The sequence below is a fragment of the Sorex araneus genome, chromosome 7 (assembly GCF_027595985.1).
Source record: "Sorex araneus isolate mSorAra2 chromosome 7, mSorAra2.pri, whole genome shotgun sequence".
NCBI classification, from domain to species: domain Eukaryota; kingdom Metazoa; phylum Chordata; class Mammalia; order Eulipotyphla; family Soricidae; genus Sorex; species Sorex araneus.
The window spans coordinates 77,016,034-77,038,147 of NC_073308.1; the positions used below are offsets into that span (position 1 = coordinate 77,016,034).

General features: G+C 39.5%; 1 protein-coding gene across 2 annotated transcripts in view; it reads right to left on the reverse strand.

Annotated features, from left to right (window-relative positions):
• Nucleotides 1-22,114, reverse strand: part of ADAD1 (adenosine deaminase domain containing 1) — a 41,567-nt gene that overhangs the window by 16,152 nt on the left and 3,301 nt on the right. Inside the window, exons 4-8 of one of the 2 annotated variants that reach the window (XM_004606217.2) lie at nt 13,377-13,445; nt 11,017-11,142; nt 8,982-9,105; nt 4,771-4,941; nt 1,392-1,621 (exon numbers count right to left, since the gene is read on the reverse strand). In XM_004606217.2, the coding sequence (XP_004606274.1) occupies nt 1,392-1,621; nt 4,771-4,941; nt 8,982-9,105; nt 11,017-11,142; nt 13,377-13,445 (720 nt within the window). The remainder of the gene's footprint in view (nt 1-1,391; nt 1,622-4,770; nt 4,942-8,981; nt 9,106-11,016; nt 11,143-13,376; nt 13,446-22,114) is intronic. The other variant, XM_004606216.2, reaches the window with a different exon arrangement.

Genomic DNA, 22,114 nt, shown 5'->3' on the forward strand with positions numbered 1-22,114 from the left:
AACAACAAATTAAGCTACAAAAATTCAGAAACTATCCAAAATAGCCTCAACCTACAGTCTGTAAAAATTGTGATACATTTATATACACTTGAGTGCTCCTGTCTGATACAAGTAAGGTCTGTCTTCTTCAATTTACTGCCTTGTATGATTGTTTTTCATCCTTTTACTCTGAGCCTGTGTTTGTGCTGTGAATTCCAGTCTTTCCTGTAAGCAGTAGAAGGTTGGAAAAGACAGTTTCCTTGTCCACTCACCCATTCTGTGTCTTTTGATAGGAAAGTACAGTCCATTGACATTTAGAGAAATGATTAATGTGAAGGACTTTGGTTTCCATTTTTCTATAAAATAGTTTCTGGAGTTTAACATTTTGCTGTTGTTTGCTTTGCTTCTTGTTTTCAGGTCATACCTGGAAGTGCTTAGAGTTTACTCCCAGCTCTGTGTTTAGGGATCCCTTCATTGGGAAGACAATCTGGGATGCTGGGGATTGAACCCAGCTTGTGCAAGGCTCATGCCCTACCACAGTACTGTGCCCTACCACAGTCTCTGTGGTCCCTTTTTTTTGTTTTGTTTTGTTTGTTTGCCTTGCACTCGGCCGACCTGGGTTCAATTCCTCTGCCCCTCTTCAAGAGCCCGGCAAGCTACCGAGAATATCTCGCCTGCATGGCAGAGCCTGGCAAGCTACCCATGGTGTATTTGATATGCCAAAAACAGTTACAACAAGTATCACAATGGAGACGTTACTGGTGCCCACTCGAGCAAACTGATGAGCAACAGGATGATAGTGATACAGTGATACACTTATATAAAGAAATACAGGGGCCTGAGAGATAATACAGTGGGCAGGGCACTTGCCTTGCTTACCTGGGTTTGATCCCTAGTACCCCATATGGTCTCACAAGTACTGCCAGGAGTGATCCCTGAGTACAGAGCCAGCAGCTAGTCCTGGAGTACTGATGGATTATGACTTACTCCATGCCCCCACCAGATACAACCAACCAAGTATAACAGTATATAACTTTATAACTATAAAGTGTATTAATTCCATTAATATATGGAATAACTGTTATGTTATAACTATATAACAGTATATAACTTTTATATACTTACCCCACAAAATTTCCAAAATACATTTTTTTTCCTTTTTGGGTCACACCCGGCAACGCATAGGGTTACTCCTAGCTCTGCACCCCTGTGCTTCGCCGGGTGTGACCCAAAAAGCAAAAGCAAAAAAAAAAAAAAAGAAATGAGAAGCTCAATGAAACAATGTAAATTTTTTACTGTAAATAATGTTGCTTTGTATATGCAACCAACATCTGATTTTATACTAATAAATGCAACTAAGTGGAAGAGGCGCATTTAGGTGGAAGAGGCAGGAGTCATAACATCCCACTCACCAACAAGAATACTGCTGACATAAACAGGCTGAATGAAGTGGCTCAGCAATGCTCCCTGCACACCCAGCACTTCCCATCTGGTCAGCTTGTCACTGGAAGACATACTACTGACTCTGTTGACAACATCTGCAGGACAGTAGACAGTCAGATAAATCTTCCCTTCAACAGCTACATGGAGACTCAGTTCCTCATTGGCTTCAAATGCAGATATAGAATGTGGATTAAGACGCCTAGAGAAAAATTAATTTATTAAAAACAAAGTTGACTAAAATCTACACGTATCAAAGAACTGTTTTACACACATGTGGACCAGTCAGCATGCACTTAGCTTCAATGCCAAAGTAGATATAAACACAGGCAAAGCAGAAATGGAGTTAGACAAAATTAATGTCAAACAGAAATGAACTATATTTAGAGCATCTGGCAAAGTTTGGTATTACTGCCATTCTTTACTCTCTTAAAAGTTAATGAAAATTTTTTTCTGGGCCACACTTGGCAGTACTTCTGGCTCTGTGATCAGAAGTCCTCAAGGATCTACATGTGGTGTCAGCGATCTAATGGGATTGACTGCATGCTACAAAAATACCTTACCCCCATCCCCCGCACCCTACACTCCCTCTGCCCCCAAATGTAACTTTTTTTTTAAACAGAGAACACACAGAATAAAGGTAAAGCCAGGATGATCTCACTTATTTGTGGTATATAGAATACTGGATGAAGAAATGTACTGTAGTAAAGAGGAGATGCCTAGACCACCCCTGACCCCAGAGTTTAGAGAGGAGAAGGAAAGAAATCAAAGGGGAGGGAGGTAAGAAGAGAATGAGAAGTAATGGACATACAGGGGTCAGGGCTTCAGTTACACTGGTCTATGAGTGAGAGGTATAGCCATATATCTAAACACAGACCCAATACTGAAAATAAGATCGAAGCGTCAACCACTGGAAATTTGTAATGTGCCTGTTAACATGAAAGGCAGGGGATGGGGCAGTGTTTGGGACTGGGGATGAAATATGGGGAACACTGGTGGAGGGGAAGTTGATATTAGTGGTGAGATGTTAAAACATTATATCCTAAAACTCAACGCCGACCTCCGTCGATGATTGAGAATCAGGGTTGCTGCCTTGTTTGCCAAGGCATCAAAACTCAGATGGGCTGGATATGTATTGCGATTTGGAGACGACCGCTGGACAAGAGCCATTACTGACTGGATTCCACCGGATGTCAAAAGAATGCCTGGCCGCCCACCTACGAGATGGTCAGACTTCTTTGTCAAGATCCTGAACAAACGGTTTGAGGCTCTTCGTGTTCCTGGAGCGAGCAGATGCCATTGGGCTACACTAGCACGTGACAGAGATGAACGGAGACATTACTGGCACTTGCTCGAGCAAATGATGAGCAATGGAATGACAAGTGATACAAGTGAAAACCCAAATATCAATAACTTTGTAAATCAGTTCTTTAATTAAATTAAAATTAAAAAAATAATAGATGTCACATACCAGCTATGCTCAGTTGGCTAGTGCTTGTGGGGTTGGGGGTCTGGTGGGGGATATGGTACTGTAATCAAAAAAAGGGCCTCATACGAAACAGGCATGTGCTCTACCACTTGAATTAGTTCCCCAGCCCCTGAAGTCCTTTATTTCTAAGACACATCCTGTACAACAGTGACAATACTGTCTCAAGAATACGACATTGATATCCCATGCCCATCAGAGTGTGAGTATCCCTGCACCAGTTTCTAGAGTCCCTTCCAACCTCTATCTCTTCTTAGAAAACTCTGTTCTATAGGAAAACTCTCAGGGTCTGTTGCTATTTTATTCCCTTATTATTTTTCTTTATACTCCCCATGAGTGGGCTGGAGCTATAGCACAATGGTAGGGCATTTGCCTTGAAGGCGGCCGACCCGTGTTCGATACCTCAGCCCCTCTTGGAGAGCCTGGCAAGCTACCAAGTGTATCTCGCCCACATGGCAGAGCCTGGCAAGCTACCCGTGGCGTATTCAATATGCCAAAATCAGTAACAACAAGTCTCACAATGGAGATATTACTGGTGCTCACTCGAGCAAATCGATGAGCAACGGGATGACAGTGACAGAGACTCCCCATGAGTGATACCATTTTATATTTGCTCTTACTTTGACTCATTTCACTCAGCATGTCACCCCACACCGTGGGAAACTAAAGCTTTCACCTCTTCCTATAGCTGAATAGTGTATTTCAGGGTGTGTCTATCAGAATTTCTTTCCTATCAGAATTTCTTCATCCACTCATTTATTATTGGACATATTGTTGAAAGCCTAAACTGTATTCCTACTAGTCTATTATCTGTATATTATTTTTATCTTTATATGAAAATTCTTTGTTGGTGCTCAGAGATTGCTCCTGGTATTGTTTGGGGACCATATGCAGTGCTGAAAATTGAAACAGGGCCAGATGTGTGCAAGGTAAGAGCCTTAATTTTTGTACTATCTCTCTAGTTTCATATGAAAAAAATTAAATATAAAGCAAGTTTATAAAACAAGATGTATCTCCAAGAAATGATGTAAAAAATAATTAATCTTCATGAACTTTATAGGAATGTCCACTCCTCTTGCCTTCAAAGTTTTTAAAGAGGAAATGGGAGCAACAGTTTAGTGGATAGTGCACTTGCCTTGCACATGGTCAATCAGGCTGAATCCCCCGCACCACATATGGTTTCCCAAGTCCAGTCAGAAATGATCCTTGAGAGGAGAGCCAGAAGTAAGCCCTGAGCAATAATAACCCCACAATTTTTTTTTTAAGTTAAAGAGCCATGACTTACAAGGTTACTGATAGTTGAGTTTTAGGCATACAATAATTCAATACCAATCCCTCTACCAGTGTTAACTTCCTTCTGTCAGTGAAAAAAATTTAAATAATAATAAAAAACAAAGTTGTAACGGAAAGGATTTTTGAACCATGATTATCTCAAGATTATTGAAGTTGAGGAGACTCTTACTATCTTTTTGTGCTTGTCTATACAGTTTAATGTTGACTGATGCTACTCATTTATCAAGATAATGACATTTTGACTATAGACTGACCAGGGAATACAAACTGTATTCCTTAACTTCTACATTAAAGATGTGAAGAGAGATTAAATTAAAAGAAGTAGAAAGGAATCTTTCTATTGAAAATTCAATGGATTTTCAGTAGAAGAGAAAAACACAAGTAATATTTTCAGTATGAAGTGGTAGGACTGAGTGGAAAGAACTAAATGAAAGAATTGATTGTGGCTTCCAAGTCTATACTTCAAGGCTGAAGGGAGAAGATGGATAGACGATAGACATACTTGTCAAACTGCTGCAGGGACTGAAATCAAGACAAACATCCTAGCTGCCTAAAAAAACTGTGATACTTACAGTTGTGACTTTATCTGGGCTGATCCTTTAGGCAACTGGTTCATATAGAGGTAAATGTTGATATTCTGTTTAAAAGTTAGCAAATTAGAAGCTGGTTCTGTACAAAATACTGACTTTTCCATCATAGCAGGATTTTTGCTGTAGAAGAGTAGAAGCTGTCTATAAAAGTACCTAAAATAAATGAATTACATCTTTATCAAACGATATTTTAAAATAATGTATCCTAATGAGTACAGTATCAACACATGCAATGAATTTCCCTCTGTCTCCTAAAATTGTCTCAGCCTTTAAGACCTTTGAGAAGCTCTCAGATAGAACCTTTCTGACTTGCAAGAGAGATCATTCTTATGGCCCCTCTGTTACACTCTGAGTTCTATTGAAGAACTAACTGTCGTCCCACTGTTCATTGATTTGCTAGATCGGGCACCAGTAACATCTCCACTTAAGATGTTATTGTTTTTGGCATATCAAATACGCCACGGGGAGCTTGCCAGGCTCTGCCGTGCAGGCAGGATACTCTTGGTAGCTTGCTGGGCTCTCTGAGAGGGGTGGAGGAATCGAACCTGGTGCTCAGAAACTTGGCAGGTGAAGCAGAAACTTTTTTTCTGGGGCAAAGTAAAATTATAGAGGGTTAGCAGAGATAGGATAGTTGACAGGCTGCTTTTCACACTAGCAGCTAAGTCAGGTTCAATTTTCAAGAGTCCAAAGGTTCCCCACAGCACTACCAGGAACGATGCCTGAGCTCAGATCCAAGAGTAAGTCCTGAGCACTGTGTGGTTTGGTACCAAACTGCAATTAAAAATAATTCAAAATTTCCTGTACAAAGTGGCTGGAGATACAGCAAAGTGGGTGAGGTTCTTATCTTGCAAAAGGTTCCTGAGCACTGCATGAGTGATGACTAAGTGCAGAGGCAGGAGGAGTGAACCCACACTGATGCATTCCCCCACCTCCACTCTGTGTTCTCTAAAAGTTCTGCACCTCCCTGGACCCCCCAGAATAGACTGAATGCATGAGGAACATATGACAATCAAAATACTCTGCCAAATGTTTTTGAGCCCCAAACACGTGAAGAAACTCCACTCCCCCAGAGGGCAGGAGGTTAGTACACTGGGAGGGCATTTGCCTTGCAGGCACGGACTTGGATTGTGCTCCGGTATCCCAAAGGATGCCCTGAGTACCAACAGGAGAGGCCCCTGAGTGCAGAGCCACGAGTAACCCAGAAAAGTATTGGCCATGGCAAAAAAGAGATTTTTTAAAAAAAAGAAAGAACGTGCCCCAGGTCCCTTTGATGAGAAAAAATGACTTTAGCCCTGACTCTGTGATCAACCTAAAGTATGAAAGGTGGACAGCAAAGGACCAGCCTGGGGACACTCCTGGAGGACTCCCACCCAACAGAACTAATAGTCTACTAAATCCTACTTTCTTTTTCCAACAGCTCTGCACCCAACAGAGGTAAGTGTCCCTGTCTTGTCTCACTTTTTTCTATTCTTCTTTCCTATCCAGGAAGTTACACACACAACTCTGGTTCCTGCTCCTTAGTGGTTCTGAAAAGCACAGGTGCATACAAATAATGCTGTGAAAACTGTAAACTGTGTTCATTTCTTGTTTTGGTTTTTGAGCCATACCTGGTGTTGTTCAAAAGTTACTCCTGGTTCTATATATCCACATGGGATGCCAGGGATTGAACCCAGGTGGGCTGTGTGCAAGACTGACCCACTGTACTATTTTTCCAGCCCCTGTAAGTTGTGTTTAAAATGGAAGAACCAGTGAAAGATGGCTACTAATTAAATTGGGGAGACTATTATCTGTTCCAAAATTAAAAAAATTTAATCACTGTAACATTGTATTACTGTTATCCCGTTGCTCATCGATTTGCTCGAGCGGGCACCAGTAACTCCATTATAAGTCTTACAAGTCTCCTTTGTAAGACTTGTTACGGTTTTTGGCATATTGAATATGCCACGGTAGCTTGCCAGGCTCTGCTGTGGAACACACTTTAATGCTACTATCAAAACAAACTATCAAAACAGTTTTGCTACTATCAAAACAGAGTCTCTTGCCCACATGCCTGGCTGTCTTCCCTAGGGCTCCTCGGAGGGGATGGGCTCCAGCTTCCCCCCACCCCCCAACCCCCACCCTCCTCCCCGAGCAGAGCTCCTGGCGGCTGAAGACCACCGGAACCTAGCCACAGCCATACTCAAGGCCCCTCTCCACACGTTCGGACAAGCCTCACGCATGAAGGTACTGGCAGAGGAACACAGGTGTGTGTAAGCCCATCAACAGCCAACATCCAGAGACTTAAAAAGAAGCTCCCAGAAGTGGTATCTTATAACCTACTTCTCCCTCTGGGAGAAACTGGCAAGCTACTGAGACTTTCCTGCCCACATGGGAAAGCCTTGCAAGCTTCCCATGGTGTATTCATATGCCAAAGCCGTAACCAGCTGGATCTCATTCCCCTGACCCTGAAAGAGCCTCCAATGCGGCATTGCTGGGAAGGCCGAGTAGAGAAAGGCTTCTAAAATCTCAGGGACAGGACGAATAGAGAGGTTGCTGAGACCGCTTGAGCAATTCGACGATCAACGGGATTTTGTGATCGTGATCAAAACAAACAAACAAAAAAAAAAATCAAGCACCAGTAGGTAACAGTTTGGCAAGAATAAAGCTCAGAGAGGTGACTGTAGTTTTAAATAATTCAGTAAGCATCAAGGGCTATGGGAGGACAATGAGCAGCATTACTTTCATAGACCATATAAGTCTTCCCTCCTAATATGATAGAATTCTTTTGTAATTAAATTTGTTTATTTTGTTTTCTGGACCATGCCCAGCAGTATCCAGGTGTTTCTCCTGCCTCTGTTCAGAGGGAACCCAGCAGTGCTTGGGGAACCATACACAGTGCCAGGAGTCAAACCAGGGTCAGCCACATGGAAACAATCACCTTATCCCTTGTACTATCTATATGACTCTAAGTTTTTAAGATCTACCTAAATTTAAAAAAAAGGATTAAGAACAGCAAAATGCTGATAGCTGGGTATCACTGACTACAGATATCAGAATATTTTCTTTTTAATTTTTTTTTATTAATTCACCGTGAGGTACAGTAACAATTTCATGTTTAAACTTTGATCATACAATCACCAAACACCCATCCCTTCACCAGTGCACATTTTCCACCACCCAAATCCCCCGTATCCCCTCAAGCCCCCATTCCACACCTCCCTCTGCCTGTGTGGCAGAGAATTTGCAAAATACTCTTTCTCTACTTTAGTTACCTTTGGATATCAGAATTTTTTATCGAGTAGCATTACCCTATTTTCACATGTTTAAAATTTTCCCAAAAAGTTTATGTAAACTTTTATATAAAGTTTTATATAGATAATGCAAAGGCTGAGTTTGCCTCACATGGGTCTGACTCCTGTTCAAAACATCTTGAGAATCAAAAGTTGGTAGATATTGTAGGTAGTAACACTAATCTACTTTTCATATTTTTGTACCAAGGAAGATCCAGAAGAATATTCCTGGCTTCTCTTTCCTACATGCAATGCACTTCTAGCAATGAATCATGTATTTGGAAAAAGAAGCCTAGTCATTCCCATTCCAACTCTTTCACTTCTTTTTGAGAATTACCAGCTTAAGAAATACTTTATCTATGTTCTGCAAAATAGCAAACTTCATAGCCATTAAGAACAGTCTGACCAAAGGGTATTGCTATAATCAATAGCAACACTTCAGCTTGCAGTCTATACCTAAAAATGTACTTTCTAATTGGTAACGTTTTATATATATATTTTATATTTTAAAGAAAAAGATAAATTTAATAGGGGCAGAGATGTGAACGAGTGGCAGTGATTGCCTTGCCTGTGGGAAGTCCTAGGTCCTATTCTTGGCACTGGAAAAGTTTTTTTTTAACACTTATATACTAAAATAAAGCTCTTGCCTTTTAAAACGTTTTTATAACAGAAGTTACTGAATCCACACATTAGATACTGCAGTGACTATGATGTTTTCCCAAAAAGTTTATGTAAACTTTTACATAAAGTTTTATATAGATAATGCAAAGGCTGAGTTTGCATTATCTATATAAAACTTTATCTATATAAAACAAAAGGAAAACAATGGTTTGAATGAGTAATAGCCTGTTTCATCTTGGCTGTAAGCATCCTATAATGTAATGGCTCATTTGGGTGAAGGCTTGACTTTCTCTGTGTTCCTACCTGAGGAGAGACCGCCTTGCTGTCACAACAGCATGGGTGTCATGTAGCACCCGTCCATCGGGCTTGATGCACTGGCTGTAATTGTATTCACCTGTGCCTATGGCTACCACTTCATGCTGTCCAGCTGAAAGGAAAGTTTCAATTTTAAAAAGCAGTGTCTTTTATTACATTTCACCTAAATTTTTTACCACAACCAAATTGACAGACATGATTTTCAAATATGAATCTATTTCTTCTACAGCTAGATTACTTTTGTTTTCCAGGAGATTTTAATTGGCATCTACTTCTGTCTTAAGCAAATTATCTACACGCAATGCCTCTAATTTTTTAATCCATTTTCTATCTCGACAAAGCAAATAATAGTTTCTACATTTTACTGAGACTAGGCTTCCTTCTCCTTTTTGTGAAAAATAGATTTACTTAGAGAAATGTGTGTGTGGCAGAGGGAGGGAGAGGGAGGAGGAGAGGGAGAGGGAAAGGAGAGGGAAAGAGAGAGAGAAGGGGAAAGGGGGAGAAGGGGAAAGGGAGGGAGAGATGGAGAGAGATTGGGACAGAGGGAGAGAATATATATATATGTACACACCCACAGAAACACACACACACACACACACACACACACACACACACACACACACATATAGGTTTCAGATGGAAAAAGACTTTTTTTAGGAGTCAAGCCACTTAACACTTTTTTCCTGCAATTTTGATCCATTTACTTTTTGCTTAATTCTATGAGATTTCTTTGAGATGCTGAACAGTGTTTTCCTTTCACAGTCCAGCTGAAGGCTTTCTATAAACTAGTCACTAGCTCATTACTTCTCATTACTTGTGCTGATAGCTTCCTTTTTTTTTTTTTTTAAGTACAGTTTTACATTTGCCATGAAAGGTTTCCTCTAATTCAACAAAAACTGTTAAGGTTCTACGAAGTATAATAAGCACTGATATGTGCTGGCAATGAACTCTGACTAGGAGTAAGAACAAAACAGATCAACAATGTAGAGCTGACATTAAGAGCACTGGGACGGTTATCTCTATATGCAAATTCCTCTCCAATCAGACTGAAATCTAAGTTTCAGCTTTAGGTTAAGGGCATGCCAGTCAAAAGATCTAACTCCATAGATCTAGGCAGAGGGGCCACAGGCACTTCCTCAGAGAGGGAGAGACATCAGATAAGGTAAAAAAGTCATCAACAACTATTCTAAAGAGTTGTGTACTTGACTCAAGAGTTATGACAAAGCTTCTCAATATACGGGAGCAAAAGCCACAGTCAGGGCTTTACTTGGGTTTTCTTGTTGTTGCGGGGGCCTCACCAGCAGTGCTCAGGAGCCACTTCTGGCAACACCTGGCAGTGTTCAGGGGGTGATGCTGGAGTTAAACTCAGGGCCTGTCCTTAATCCAAATACTTAATACCTTGGTGGTAGTTTAAAATTCCTCCTCTCTCCATGAAAGTCTTACCATCTTAAGACTTTTAACTAGTATACATACCTTCTCTCTCCAGCCCAGACCACAAAATCACTCAAAATACCTCTCACTCAAAATACCTCAAATACTGCTTAATAGCTGATTCATAAATCATTATAAACTTTAAACACTTTGAATTAATAACTAATCTAGAATGCCAGAGGGTTAAAAAACATAGTATTTAATTGTAATCACATGACTACATGTAATCATGTGATTACAATTAAATACTATGGGGAAAGTAGAGGTTCATAATATTTCATACATTAATCATTTCTCATTCGAAAAGAAAAAAATGTTGATTTTTATACAGCCCTTTCCAATATGTCATGGTAACATTAGACTAGTAAGGGTTCCACATACTATTTTTTTTTTTTAATGTGAGCCATTATGGCATTCTGCAGATTTCTTTTGGCTGCTGATCAGATTTTGTCTTTACCTTTGAGAACAGAAAAGGACTCTGTTCAAATAAGTCAGTTTGTCAACAGGAGTAAAAGCTCAAAACCGCTGCAAGACAGTAGTTTTGTGAAAAGTAGTAGCTTTTCACAAACACATAAAAAATATATGGACTTACCTCTTTCAATTATAAATGCAGCCAGTGAATTGCTACATTTTAGATAATCTGAATGATTAGAGATTAGTTGATTAAATGTTTCTTGAACAATCTGTGAAATTTTTGCATACTGAACATTTCTTCCTTCTAGAAAAAAAATTAAATGCATGTGAATTTTATGAACACTGTGCTTTTTCTCAATATCTCAATTATTCAGATTATCACCTTAAAATTGAGATAATTTATAAAGGCTAAGAAAAAAGTTGTAATCTAAGTTATAGATGAGATTTTAAGCATTCAATTAAAAAATAACACAAGCTATTAAGATTCTTGGATAACAGTATTCTTTCTTATAAAAAGATGTCTTAGCATAGAAAGATTGCACTCATCTGTGGAATATAGAATAATAGACTATAAGACTAACGCCCAAGAATAGTAAAAATAAGTACCAGGAGATTGTTTCCATGGCTTGGAGGCTGGTCTCTCATTCTGGGTAACTCAGGGAAGGGACCACCAAGCAAAATGTGGTTGGAGGTCATGTGGGGGAAGGGTGAGGCGGGCGGAATACAGACTAGAGACTGAACACAATGGCCACTCAACACCTCTTTTGCAAACCACAACACCTAATCAGAGAGAGAGAACAAAAGGGAATTCCCTGCCATAGTGGCAGGGTGGGGTGGGGGGAGACGGGTCTGGGGAGGGGGGGAGGGATGTTGGGTTTACGGGTGGTGGAGAATGGGCACTGGTGAAGGGATGGGTTATTGAACTTTGTATGGGGGAAGCATGAGCATAAAGATGTATGGATCTGTAACTGTACCCTCACGATGACTCTCTAATTAAAAATAAACTAATAAAATTAAAAAAAAATAAAAATAAATAAATAAATAAATAAAAAATTAAAAAAAAATAAAAAAAAAAGATGTCTTAGCATTACATGAAGATCAATAATTTACAATTGAAATATTTAAGTCATTGAGGACCCTGGCAATTCTTTGCTTACAAGACTGTCTAATATATTGCCACATAGGCAATAATCCCTGAACAATGTCAGTCATTCCCAATCTTTATGACAATTAAAATATATTATTGGTGGAGGGATGGGTACTTGAACATTGTTTCACTGAAATACAATCATGAAAGTCTGTAAGTCTGTAATTGTATCTCATCTCATGATGATTCATTAAAATAAAAAATAAAAAAAACCCCAAATACCAAAACATATTATTGGTAGTCATTATGGAAACTAATATAAAGGTTACTTTGAATACTGAAAGTATTGTTATGTGCTTAATAAAATAATAATTACTATTTAGTGAGTACCTACTGTGTGCTAGACCCTAATTACCTACATTCATTTACTCTTCAAACAATCCTACAGGTAATTGCTGATAGGGCCATTTTACATATGAAGGTATACAAAGTAAGTAGTCCTAGGTCACTCAACTAATAACTTCAATTGTCTTTGTAGTTTTGAAAGGGTTTTAGTGTCAAATTTCCATTAAAATTAAGTGAATGTAGGTTATTTGAAATTAATGTTCCAAGCCACCACAAAGCACCAGGAAAACCAAAGGTTTTCATTAATTTCAAGTCCACTTAAGCAGAGAAGTGTCAAAAAAGCAATTATATAAAATTGATAAACCAGTTCCTTTTTCTTTTCTATTTTTTAAAAAATTATTTTATTTTAGGCAGTGATTTATAATACTATTAATGGTAGGGGTTCTTGCACAAATCATTCCAGCACCACACCCTCCACCTGCATGTCAGTTCCCTCTACCATTATCCTAGTACCTATTCCTGCCTCTCTTTTATTATAGGGAAAAAAAGAACATTTCTTCCATCTTTTTATCTTTGTTCTCTAATTCTATGATGTTTTTTTCAAATTTGTTTGTTTTGGGGCCATACTCAGTGCTTCTTAGGAGTTATTACCGGCTCTGTGCTCAGGGATTAGTCCTGATGATGCCTGGAGATAATATGGGATGCCATAGATCAAACCCAAGTCGCTTGCATGCAAGGCAAGCAACCTACCTGTTGTACCATCTCTCTGGTCCCTAATTCCATGAAAATATTAAAGAAGGTCTCCACTTAATAGCTTGACTAAAATAGTTTCAATATTTATATATTAAATATGGCTTACAATTTATTTTCCCATTATGATTTAACTTGGGGGGGGGTCTGGCAGTGTTCAGGGCTTACTCCTGGTTCTATGCTCAGGAATCATTCCTGGTGGGCTCAGGGGTCCATATGAGGTGCTAGGGATTGAATCCAGGTTGGCCATATGCAAAACATGCACATTACACACTGTACTATAGATCTGGCACCTCCATTATAAATTTTTAATTGGATTTAATTCTTCTGAAAGATATTATAAACAATTTTCCTACCGTAATGTACTTTTGAAACATACACTGGTTCAGGTGAAACAATAGGTTCTGCAGGGATCGGAGGAGGACCTATAAACAAAGCAAAACAGAACATATGAAGAAATGTCTGTTTCAAAGAACACATCACACCTTACTGATCAGTGATAGAAAAATCCAAGAATAATAATAATAATTATGTACTACCAAATATCTATTAAGCTCAGCCTTGATATATTTTTTTCCCATAGTGAAATCCACAGGTTGTCAAAAGAATGCCTGGCTGCCCACCTACGAGATGGTCAGACTTCTTCGTCAAGAGCCTGAATGAACTGTTTGAGGCTCTTCGTGTTCCTGGAGCGAGGAGACACTGTTGGGCTACACTAGCACGTGACAGGGACGAATGGAGATGTTACTAATGCCCGCTTGAGCAAATTGATGAGCAATGTGATGACAAGTGATACAAGTGATAGTAAAATCAATTATGCAAACAAATTTCTGGGTTTCCTAATTTTATGCTGCTATAATAGCTTGTTCCATAATAGATTCATTATTAGAACATTGTTAGCATGACACCTGTTTTGTTTTTTGGAAGACCACACATGGCAGTACTCAGTTCTTACTCCTGGCTCTGCACAGGGATTATTACTGGTGGACTCAGAGGACCACATGGGATGCTAAGGATTGAACCTGAGTCAGCTTCATGCAAGGCAAAGTGCCCTACCCACTGTCTTATTGCTCCAGTCTTCATGACACCTGTTTTAGATACTCATGAAATATTTTCTATATTTAGTAATGTTCTGCAAACAAATTAATATTCTATCAAAACGGTAATTTACTTAGTTTTGTTCCACATTTTTTTTCCTTTTTGAGTCACACCCAATGATGCACAGGGGTTTCTCCTGGCTTATCTACTCAGGAATTACTCCTGGTGGTGCTTGGGGTACCATATGGGATATTGGGAATCGAACCCGGGTTGGCCCATTTGCCTTGCATGCGATTCCTCCATCCCTCTCAGAGAGCCCGACAAGCTACTGAGAGTATCCCGCCCACACAGCAGAGCCTGGCAAGCTACCCATGGCGTATTCTATATGCCAAAAATAGTAACAAGTCTCACAATGAATACGTTACTGGTGCCCGCTCAAGCAAATCGATGAACAATGGGATGACAGTACAGTACAGTGCAGTTTTGTCCAGGAAAATGTTATATTGAAGCTTTAAAAAAAATGGAATCACTGCGAGATACACAGTTACAAAGTTGTTTATGATTGGGTTTCAGTCATACAATGTTCCTTCACCAGTGTACATTCCCCACCACCAATGTCCCTTGTTTCCCTCCCACCCCCTCACCCTAGCATGCCTTTTCTTCTTTCTTTCTCTCTCACTCACTCACTCACTCACTCTCTTTCCTTTTGGGCATTTTGGTTTGTAATAAAGGTACTGAAAGGTTATCATGTTTGTTTGTCCCTTTACCTATTTTCAGCACTCAGTTCTTATCCAGAGTAATCATTTCCAACAATCTTTATCATAGTGGTCCCTTCCCTATCCTAACTGCCCTTCCCCCCCACCACTTGTGGCACGCTTCCAACCAAGGACCAGTCCTCCTGGCCCTTGTTTCTACTGTCCATGGGTATTAGTCTCATACTATGTTTTTTTTTTATATCCCACATATGAGTTCAGTTATTCTATGTCTGTCCCTCTCTGAATCATTTCACTCAGCATGAAACACTGCAGAAGAGCCATCTTCACTTTAATATTCATTGTAGCATTACTCACATTAGCCAGAATCTGGAAACAATCTGAGAATAGATGACTGATAAATTATAGAACATCTACACAATGGAATACTACACAGCCACAGGAAAAATGAAGTCATGAGATCTATATATAAATGGATATTGAAAGCTTTTAATCCCTTTATTTGTATTAACTTTCCAATTTGGTTCTCAAGTTAGGGAACAGGAAAAAAAAAGAAAAACAAGAAGAAAACAGGAAGAAAAAGTTGAAAAGAGCTTAAATGAAGAGGCTCTATGCAAAGTTCTAGAGTCATCATGATCTCTCAAGGATCACAAAGGAAAAAGAACTGATGATCCAGACTTTATTTTGAGCAAGAGGTGATATTATATAGAAATTAGAATACTGATACAAACCTCTGATTTTATATACACACATCCGACTTCAGCTTCCAGGACTTCAAAAATTCAAAGAAATATTTTCCCATTTATTCAAGAATTGGGTTCAAATGAAATAAAAAGCTATTAAATATATTAGTAGCTTCAAATAATTTCAATGATTTCAAAAACTTAACAACACAAGTTGGTACATAAACACACAGCATATACAAACAAGCAAAATAGTCATGAAAAAGTTGGACTCATACTTCCTGAATTCAAAATATAACACAAAGTACAAAATAAAGACAGAGTGATCAAATGTGCCAATTACAATATGACAATAGTCAAAATGCCATTATGTAGTAATGCATGAAGATATATACACAAATGACAGAAAGGAAGTCAAGAAACGAATATCTATATATTTGGTCAAATGATTTTCAACAAGGTTAATACTAACACTACTATAATACTATTCAGTGGAGAAAAGAAATATTTTCCAAGAAATGATATAGGAAAACTGGATGGCCACATGCTAAAGAATTTGGGTCCTTATCTAGTAACATATATACAAAATTACAAAATGAATCAAAGATCATAGCACAAGTGTTAAACCTGTAAAACAGAAAAAAAAAACAGGAAAAAATGTACTAAGATTGAATTTGGCAAAATTCCTTTGGTATGACACAAAAATTCAGGAAATCAGAGTAAAAAGTGACAAAATAAACTGTCAAAAACTTTCAAGAACATAAGTCCATTATTAACAGGGTAATAACATTATTCTCATATGGAGAAAATACCACAGATCTATTTAGATCAATTAAGGGATTGATATTTATATTATATAAAGAACTCCTAAAACAAAAATCCAATTAAAAAATGGACAAAGGACTTGAGAACTTTTCTCTGATTATACACCAAGTGCTTACTAAGCACATGAAAAAAACACAATCTTACTAATTAGAAAATGCAAACTGAAATCATAAAATCAGAATGACTTCACCGTATCTCAAACCTACTGGGATTGCTACTCTATTAAGTGTTGGTAGTAATGTGTAGAAATGGAACACTTGTGCACTTTAAATAGGAATGTAAAATGGTATAGCTATTATGGAAAACAACCTGGCAGTTCTTAAAGAAAAGAGTAAAATTATCATGCTCTATACCTCTGGGTATAGAAGTCAAGTATTTGAAGTAGGGAGTGAGTACAACAGTATGTTTGCATATCTATGTTCACAGTTACATTATTTCACAGCAGCCTAGAGGGAACCCCAATTTCCAAAAGATGAGTGAATAGCAAAATATTAAATATAATGCATTTTTTGTTCTATAAAGGAAATGGACACCTGCTACAAAGTGACTTTTGAGGACATTAAGTAAAATAAGCCAGTCGTAAAAATGACACCACTTATATGTAGTATCTATAGTAGTCATATTTGTAGAACAAAGTATGAGGGCAAATGTCATAGGCTTAGTAGAGGGGGAGGGTTCTTTAATGGGTTCCTTGGGTAATAAAACTAAGGGGATGATTGTTGACAATAATCTTATAAAGGATTTCTGTTCGTTCATGGAAGGAATGCCTTAAAAGAGTATTTGTCAAGGGATCTATATTTCACATTGACTTACTTTTTTTTATTGAATCACCAGGAAAGTTACAAAGCTTTCAGGCTTAAGTCTCAGTTACATAATGCTCAAACACCCATCCCTTCACCAGTGCACATATTCCACCACCAAGAACCACAGTAAACCTCCTCCCACCCCGCCTGTGTAGCTGATAAATTTCAGTTTACTCTCTCTTTACTTTGATTACATTCAAACAAAAAACTCACTATTATTGTTTGGAGTTCCCCCCCAGACACATTGACTTATTAAGTAAACACTTTACATTTTTTTGGTTTTGTTTTGGGGTCATACCCAGAGGTGCTCAGGGGTCACTCATGGCAGTCTCAGGGAATCATGGGGTGCCAGGGATTGAACCAGGTAGGTCACATGCAAGGCTAGCATCTTCCCTGCTGTAGTATCTCTTCAGCAGTAAGCACTTTTAAAAAAGTAACATGTATTTTAAAAACCTGAAAGATAACCACACTAAGCTCCAGGTGGGTAGGGTATGTTCTATAATAAAGAGTGTAGGAGCAAACAGATCAATTACAACGATAGGAATTGTGGGGCCAGAGCAATAATATAGTGTGTAAGGCATTTGCCTTGCATGTGACTGACCTGAGTTCAATCTCTAGCACCCCATTTGGTCCCCCCAGTCCACCAGTAATGATCACTGAGCAACACTGGGTGTGGCTCAAAAACAAAGAGTTGGGAAGAATAGCAAAATTATAAAGAGATAAAAATCAAGCTGTCAAAACTGACTTCATATTATAATAAAACAGAATCTAGGCTAAAATCATTATCTCAAAAAAGTTATACATATTAAAGAGGACAAAATGAAATGAAGAAACATGACACTCATGTGATATGTATAATAAATTCAATGTTGGGGTTGAAGATAGCATACCAAGTAGGGCATTTGCTCTGCATGTAGCTGAACCAGATTAGAGCCCCCAGCATCAAATATGGTCCCCCAAGGATCACAAGAGTAATTCCTGAGTGCAGAGCCAGGAAAAACTCCTGAGCATCATTGGATGTGCCCCAACTAAGAAAAAACCCAACAACAAAAATTTCAAATGCTAAATGCTATTAAAATATTTTGTTTTATTTTTGGCAGTGGAGGTTAAATCTAGGGCCTCATGCCTTTAAATCTTGTGTTCTACTGAGTAACATATTAAAATATGTTCTATGTCACAAGCACCTAATTTTATGCCTAAAATCATTAAAATAAAAATAATCTGGGGGGCTGGAGAGATAGCACAGCGGGTAGGGCGTTTGCCTTGCACGCGGCCGACCCGGGTTCAGGTCCCAGCATCCCACATGGTCCCCTGAGCATGGCCAGGGGTAATTCCTGAGTGCAGAGCCAGGAGTAACCCCTGTGCATCGCCAGGTGTGACCCAAAAAGCAAAAAAAAAAAATAAATAATCTGGGCCAGAGACAGTACAGCTGGTAGGGTTCTTGCCTTGCACGCGGCCAACCCAGGTTCAATCTCTGGCTTACCATATGGTTTCTGAGCACCATCAGGAGTAATTTCTGTGTTCAGAGTCAGAAGTAACCCCTGAGCATCTCCAGGTGTGGTTCAAAGGCAAAATAAATAAATAAAATCAGAGACACTCATAAAATAAAAAGTTAACTAGAAGCAATATCAGGGATATTAGAACGAGATTCCAAGACCATCACTTCTTGGCCCTTTTGCAAGATTCCAAGCCAAGAAATTTATAGATATATAAAATAGCAATTTTAGGGCCAGAGAGAGAGTACAGGGGTAAAGCACTTTCCTTGAATGCACCCCTGTTAAAGCTCCTGGTGCCACATACGGTCTGTATAGCCTCTTATGGGTCACTCCTGAGTACAGAGGCAAAGCCAATAACCTAAAATTTTCCCCAATCTCCCATCTCTTCTGAGCAAAAGTAATTTTTTGGCTTCTGGGCAACAACCTGGTTTTGCTCAAGGCTTACTATTGGTTTTACCCTTGAATCATATGGAGTGTTGGGGACTAAAACCAGGTCAGTCCTATGCAAGACACATGTCCTACCCACTGTACCATCTCTTCAGCCCCTGGTGGTTTTTTATTGAACCAAAAAACCTGTAAACTGCAAACAAAAGGAGAGCACTGCCTCATTGTTTTACATAGATCAAATAATGCAAAAAGGAAAATATTTTGATAAAGAATAAAATGACTTTTAGTGACAGCACTTGTAGGACATCTACCAAAATCATACAAAGCCTTAAAAATTAGTAAATATAAAAAATGGTGAACAAAAAATAGCATCAAAATTTAGAAAATACTTTCTTTTCCAAGTACTTATGACAAACTATGTAAATAAGATTTCACTTCACAATTCATGAGATATGGCTGAATTTGTCACTGTCACTGTCATCCATTGCTCATCGATTTGCTCGAACGGGTACCAGTAACGTCTCCATTGTGAGACTTGTTACTATTTTTTGGCATATCGAATATCCATAGGTAGCTTGCCCAGGCTCTGTCGTGCGGGCGAGATACTCTTGGTAGCTTGCCGGGCTCTCCGAGAGGGACAGAGGAATCTAACTCAGGTCAGCTGTGTGTAAGGCAAATGGCCTACTGTTGTGCTATCACTCCAGCCCATATGGCTGAATATAGTTTTAAATTGTTAACTTTTTTAAATTAAAAATCATGTAAGAATTCAAATTAAAAAATCACAAAGTGACTAAGAAAAATATGATAGAAAAGCTGAATGGGACCAGCGCGAGAGTATAACAGGTAGGCCATTTGCCTTGTACACAGCTGACCTGGTTTCAATCCCCAGTATTCCCAAAGGTTCCCTGAGTGCCACCAGGAACCCGGGTCGGCCGCATGCAAAGCAAATGCCCTTCTCACTGTGCTTTTGCTCCAGTCCTTTTATTTTTAAGTCACATCGTATGGTGCTTAGAGATAGCACTACTCCTGGCTTTGTGCTCAGGGGTGTCACTCCTGGAGGTGTGCAGGAGAACACATAGTGCCAAGGACTGAAACAGAACCTCTGCATGCAAAGAACGCACTTTGCCCATTGAGCTACTTCTCTGATTCCTGGAAACAAAAAGTTCTGGGTATTTTAAATTTTATTTTCCCCTTACACTTTATATATGGGCTGGAGTGATAGCACAGCAGGTAGGGCGTTTGCCTTGCATGTGGCCGACCCAGGTTCGATTCTTCTGTCCCTCTTGCAGAGCCCAGCAAGCTACCAAGAGTATCCTGCCCGCACGGCATAGCCTGGCAAGCTACCCATGGCGTATTCGATATGCCAAAAACAGTAACAACAAGTCTCACAATGGAGACGTTACTGGTGCCTGCTCAAGCGAATCAATGAACAACGGGAGGACAGTGGACAGTACTACAGTGCTACACTTTATATAAACACTGTGGTTTACAAAGTTGTTCACGATGATTGAAACAAAAAGTTTTAAAAGCAAAACCAAAACTTTAATAGCACAGTAGTAAAAATAAATTAGCAATTTGAAAAAAGAATGCACTTATCATGACTGCTAAACAAATATCTTTCAAAGTTGACTCACAGATAAAATATAGAGCATGAATATTGACAAAAGAGCACATTATGGTATTATGTATAAAATGCTCTGATTAATATTTATATGACCTCCTATCATTTGATTATATATTGCTTACCAGGCACTTGTTAAAGGCTTAGATATACTATTATTTATGACAGCCATAGAAGGTAGTGACCATCACTGTGTCTACAGTCTTCAAATGTTCAAACAGATTTAGAGTGATGCTTTTCAAACTTTTTCAGACTACAGCCCCCTTCTGAGTTCTTTCACTTCCTGTTGGTCCCCCCTGCCTTACAGACTGGCTTCCTTGCCTTGTGCTGTGGTCCTCCCATTTATGCAATTTGAGGCTGTGACCCACTTTGAATATTCTGCCTCTCAGTAAATATATGCTGGTTTAGACGGCAAATTCTTGTCCTTTCAGGATCTACAGTTCAGCTGAAATATTCATCCTATTTTTGGAGTTTACTCGAGCATGTGTTAAGACTCCTTGGTCCGTGTTTCAAGACGGGTTGGGGGGGTGGCCGACATCACCGCCGACCCCGTGTGCTCGCTTAGCCCCACTGTGGCGGCAAGAGTCTCTTGCCCGCATGCCTGGCTGTCTTCCCCGGGGCCCCTCGGAGGGGATGGGCTCCAGCTTCCCTCCCCACCCCAAGCAGAGCTCCCGGTGGCCGAAGACCACCCGAACCTAGCTACAGCCATGCTGGAGGCCCCTCTCCACACATTCGGACAGGCCTCATGCATGAACGTACCGGCAGAGGTGTGTGTAATTCCATCAACGGCCAACATCCAGAAAGAGACTTAAAAGTAAGCTCTCAGAAGCGATATCTTATAACCTACTTCTCCCTCTGGGAGAAACTGGCAATCTTCTGAGAGTTTCCTGCCCACATGGGACAGCCTTGCAAGCTTCCCATGGTATATTCATATGCAAAATCCAGTAACAAGCTGGCTCTCACTCCCCTGACCCTGAAAAGCCCCCAGTGCAACATCATTAGGAGGGCTGAGTCGAGATGGACTTCTAAGATCTCAGGGAAAGGACGAAATGAGATGTTACTGAGCCTGCCCGAGAAATCGGTGATTAACGGGATTTCGTGATTTGTGATACATTCTTAACCTATTTGCTCCACTACTGAGAGTTCATTATTTTCTCAAGTAGTTCTACCATTACTAAGTTTCACACAGGAAAATTTCACAAAACTACATAAAAAACCTACACAAAATTACAGTACACAATGAAAGTATAATAAACGAGAGAAAGCCATTTCAGGACTGTCACCCACTGGAAATCTGACAAGGTATTAGGCAATTCAGCCACATCTTTTGGTGCTGTTTAAAATCACCTTAATTACTATGAAATACCAGTATTTGCCAGACTGGAGCGATAGCACAGTGGGTAGGGAGTTTGCCTTGCATGTGGCCGACCCAGATTCGATTCTTTCATCTCTCTTGGAGAGCCCAGCAAGCTACTGAGAGTATCCTGCCCGCATGACATAGCCTGGCAAGCTACCCATGGCGTATTCG